General features: G+C 57.6%; 1 protein-coding gene across 1 annotated transcript in view; it reads right to left on the reverse strand.

Moving 5' to 3' along the window:
- RELB (RELB proto-oncogene, NF-kB subunit) overlaps nucleotides 1-4,361 on the reverse strand; it is a 40,953-nt gene that overhangs the window by 36,047 nt on the left and 545 nt on the right. The window contains exon 2 of the mRNA XM_045292679.1: nucleotides 3,525-3,572. Within this exon, the coding sequence (XP_045148614.1) occupies nucleotides 3,525-3,572 (48 nt within the window). The remainder of the gene's footprint in view (nucleotides 1-3,524; nucleotides 3,573-4,361) is intronic.

Here is a 4,361-nt window from a genome sequence, read left to right on the forward strand (position 1 = left end):
TGGTGGTTTCCAACGACAGACCTTGCAGTTAGTAGCCAAGGTGTAACCACAACCCTGCCGGAGCTCCACCGGCACTCCTTAACCTGCGACAGCCTGCTGCTATGAAGGCCGATTCTGACACCGAGCAATGATACGGAGATAGAGCGGGGCCTCTCCAAGGCTGGCATCTGCACCGAAGCACGTGGCCACATCCCTCTGCCATGGAGCTGCTGGTGGGTTCTGACCAGTGCTTCACCACTGCGCCACCAGGGCTCCTGAAAGCGCTACCCAGTGAATGTGCCAGCGAACACGGGGCAAGGAATTAGGAGGCATTGCCGTACGGCCTGGGTGACATCTCATCCGTGCTCTAGGCCTCCCTGTCTCTCTTTCTAGAAAATGGGGCTGTTGGCAGGTGTGGCTTTGGGGGGGGGGGGGGGGGCGCAGGCAGAGCCACCTTTGGTGGCTCACCGGCTGTGTGGCTTTGAAAAAGTCACTTAACGTCTCTAAGCCTCTCTCGCTACACACTGAGGATGCTGATAGCTCCTACCTGCTCAGGGGTTCGGGTGAGGATCAGGGATCACTGAGGCAAATTGCTCAGCACAAGCTCATTCGAGGCCTTACCTGAAGCTGCACTAAGGGCATGGTTATCAAAGTCCTCTTTGGCCTGGGAAATGTTGGGAACTACTCCGTATCTGACAGGAAGTGCTAGTGGCGTAGTGGTTACTTGCTGGGCTGTGATCTTGAAGGTTAGCTGTTCAAAATCACCAGTCGCTCCTCAGGAGAAAGTTGGGGCTTTCTACTCCCACAGAGAGTTACAGTCTGGGAAACCCACAGGGGCAGTTCTATCCTGGCCTGTAAGGTCGCTGTGAATCGGCATGGATTTGATGGCAGTGAGTTTGTTTTGTTTTATCCCTTATTTAGGGCTCAGCCAAGATCAGAGGCCCCCTGGCCTCCTTCTGACTGGCCACCATTGGACAAGCCAGCTACGAACCAAAAGACAGGGCCTTTGCACAAGCTAGTCTCTACCTGAGTGTTCTTCCAGTTCTTTGCCCGGCCCTCCTCCTCCTCAGCCCCTCCTTGCCCCTGTCCTGCTCACATACCACCTCCTGGACAGATCTGTCCTGGCCCTTTTATCTAAAATCACCCCTAGGTTTCCTACTGGGTCACACCTGTCAGGGGCCCTGGTTGATAATTTTCCTAACACTGATTAAATCCCACCACTTTTTGAGTGATCCCATCGAGTCAAAACCCTAGAGGACAGAGTAGAACTGCCTCTGTGGGTTCCTGAGTCTCTAAATCTTTACCGGAGTAGAAACCCTTCTATTTCTCCTGCAGAGTGGCTGATGGGTTTGAACTGCCAACCTTGTGGTGAGCAGCCCAATGCATTACTCACTACGCCACCAGGGATTTGGCATTTCTTGGCATAGTGGGGTTTGTGTGTGACTGCGGCTTGCTGGGATCCACAACCAGTGCTCGTGGAAGCAGCAGTCTCGAGGTCAAGAGATGCACTGCATTTGGGTCAAGCTGGTAAGTGTTGAAAAGCAAGGAGGTGACTGCGAGGGCTAAGGTGTATCTGACCCAAGCCATAGTAGTATTCATTGCCTCATATACCTGTCAAAGTTGAACATGGACTAAGGACCCAAGAAGAGTCAGTGTTTGAACTGTGGTGTTGGTAGAGAATGTTGACAGTACGGCGGGCTCTCAAAAGAACAGATCGTCTTGGAAGAGAAACAGCCAGAGTGCTCTTTAGAAGTGAAGATGATGAGACTCGGTCTTGTGTATTTTGGACATGTTGTCCCTGGAGGACAGCATGCTTGGTAAAGCAGAGGGGCAGGCTTGGACACGGTGGATGGACACCAGGGACGGATACGGTGGCTGCCACTTAAGAACCTTTGTGACAATGATGCCGGACGGGAGAGGCTTTGTTCTGTTGGACAGAGGGTCACTGTGAGTAGGAACTGACTCGATGACACTGAAGGATGGCAACAGCCGGCTGCAGGAAACTGTGAGCACCACAGCATGTGCCTGGCCCACCCCAACGCAACTTCCCTTCCACAACCAGGTCGTACTCTCCCCTCCTCCAGGAAGCCTGCCCAGATTTCGGCCGCTCCCACTCCCCTAGTGCTCCCTATTGGTCTGTATCATGAATGTCCCAATTTCTTCCTCGCTAATCCCCATGTTTCGTCATCCCAGATGTAATGAATTGTCTACCTGTGTCTTTCCCCATTGCAGCTGGGAACCCCAGGAAGGCAGGGCCGGGACTCCATCAGGCACAGTGAACAAGACAGAGCTGGTTCAAGCGGGATCCAAAACCAGAGTTCCAGGTTTTAGGCCGGGAAACTTTCCACTTGGTCCCCACCCGGTGCCTGTCTCCTGATGCCACCCGCCCTATCTCATTTCATCCCAAAATTCACACACCTGCTGGAGAACCCCAAGTGCCTCCTGCAAGTCCCAGGGCACCCCAAGAATCTCCCTCCAGAGAGGCCCAGGTCCAGCATGCTGAGGTCATTGAGCATTGACAGGGATGGGGTTCAATCTTTGCAAGCCCTCTGAATGGCCTAAACTTGACCAGGATCATCGGCATTGAGTAGCTTGGACTGGGGATTGTGCTGGCTAAGGGAGCAGCAGCTCCCAGCACCTCTGGGGCGCTTGCTGCCTGTGCTAGCAGCCTTCGAGTAGTTTCTGACTCATGCCACCCAGACGTGTTGCAGACTAGACTGGCACCCCAGAGTCCTTCTGAGGTTGTGTGTCTTTGAGAGCAGGTCTCTCTTGGGAGGCCCCTGGGTGGGTTCCAAGCGCCAACTTTACGGTGTGTAGTTGAGGCTGAGTAACTATTTGTGCCACCCGGGGACCCAGACACTTGCTAGAGACTCAGGTTCTCAGGCCCCTCCCTCCCGGTGATCCTGCTGCCAGGCCCACTGTTGTGGCTGCTCCCACAATGATCACAGCAACAACAGCGATAACAGCTACACTCTTCTTAGGTAGAGGAGCCCGGGTGATGCAACAGGCACACGTTGGGCTGCTAACCCCAAGGTCAGCTGTTTGAAACCACCAGCCGCTCCGCAGGAGAAAGATGAGGCTGCCTGCTCCCAGAAAGGTGTACGACCTCGGAAACCCCACAGGGGCAGTTCTGCCCTGTTCTGTAGGGTTGCTGGGGAAGCCGAATCAACTCGATGACACTGAACTTGGTTTTGGTAATACACATATAGCCACTGATCCACCCATATTGCAGATGAGGAAAACTGTTGGGGACATTCTCACAGTGAGGGAGGGGGGGGTGACACCAGCCTGTACCCCCAGCCACCATTGCCTCCGGACCACCAAGGTGACCCTCTAACGTGGTCCTCAGAGAGACGTGAAGAGGTGGTCGGTTTCCCAGGAGGTGAGGGGCAAGGTGTGTGTGTATGGGGACACCTATCTCGAGGGCTGGGGGAGAGACAGTGCCACCGGGAGGGCTGCCCGGGGCCTCCTGAGCCTCCCCGACAGAGCAGTGCCCACTCCCTCCCTTCAGGCAGGTGGGCAGGGGGCCGAGCAGGGTGGCTCACCCGTGGTCCTGGAGGTGGGCAGCGGGATCGAGGACAGGTCAGCAGGCCCTGCAGGGGGGATGGAGGCGTGTCTCAGGAGGTGTTGGAGGACAGGCAGGGGACCACAGAATCGCCCAGGGCCTGCCTCTCTCAGGGTCACACCCCGTCCCTCGGGGCTCTCCCCGCTTGGTTAGGCTCCTCCTCCGGGTCACCCAGGGGGCTCAGCCCTGCTCCTCTCTCTCTGCAGGACTAACTCCTTCGCTAAGTCCCACCGGCCTACAGGGAGGTAAGCCCCGCCCCTTGCTTTTGCAGCACAGAGCTCCGCCCCCCGCCCACTTGAATCTGGCCCCGCCCCCTCCTCGGCCGGCCGATCCCCTATTCCTCGGGAGCGACTCCCACTCCTTCTGTCATGGGACAAGCCCCGCCCCTCCCCGGCTCATCTTCCTTCGGTTAGGCCCCGCCCCAGAGCCGCCCTCCGGATCAGACCGTGCTCCTGCTCCATCCAGGGCTCTCCTTTACGCCCTCCAAGAGTCAGGCCCCTCCCACTCACATCTGTCCGGCCCGCCCCCTCCGGATCGGCCCCGCCCACTCATAACCAAGCCCCGCCCACTCTCCCCTCCGCGTCAGCCCGCCCCCTTCGGGTCAGGCCCCGCCCCCTTCTCCCTCCACAGTCGGACGTCGCTCTACTACCTGTGTCGGGACCCCTTCGCCATCCCCTCGCCTTCCTTTGCCCCCCGCCCCCCCGATGTCCCCGGAGTCCTCACACTCTCCCCGCGGAACCCCTAGACTCCTGTGAGAAGCACGGGACTCTCGTCCGGGACGCTCGAGCCCCCCGTTCCTCCAGTGCCCCCCAAACTG

This window comes from Echinops telfairi, unplaced genomic scaffold, assembly GCF_000313985.2.
Source record: "Echinops telfairi isolate 266 unplaced genomic scaffold, ASM31398v2 ScPeMD7_655;HRSCAF=1070, whole genome shotgun sequence".
NCBI lineage: Eukaryota > Metazoa > Chordata > Mammalia > Afrosoricida > Tenrecidae > Echinops > Echinops telfairi.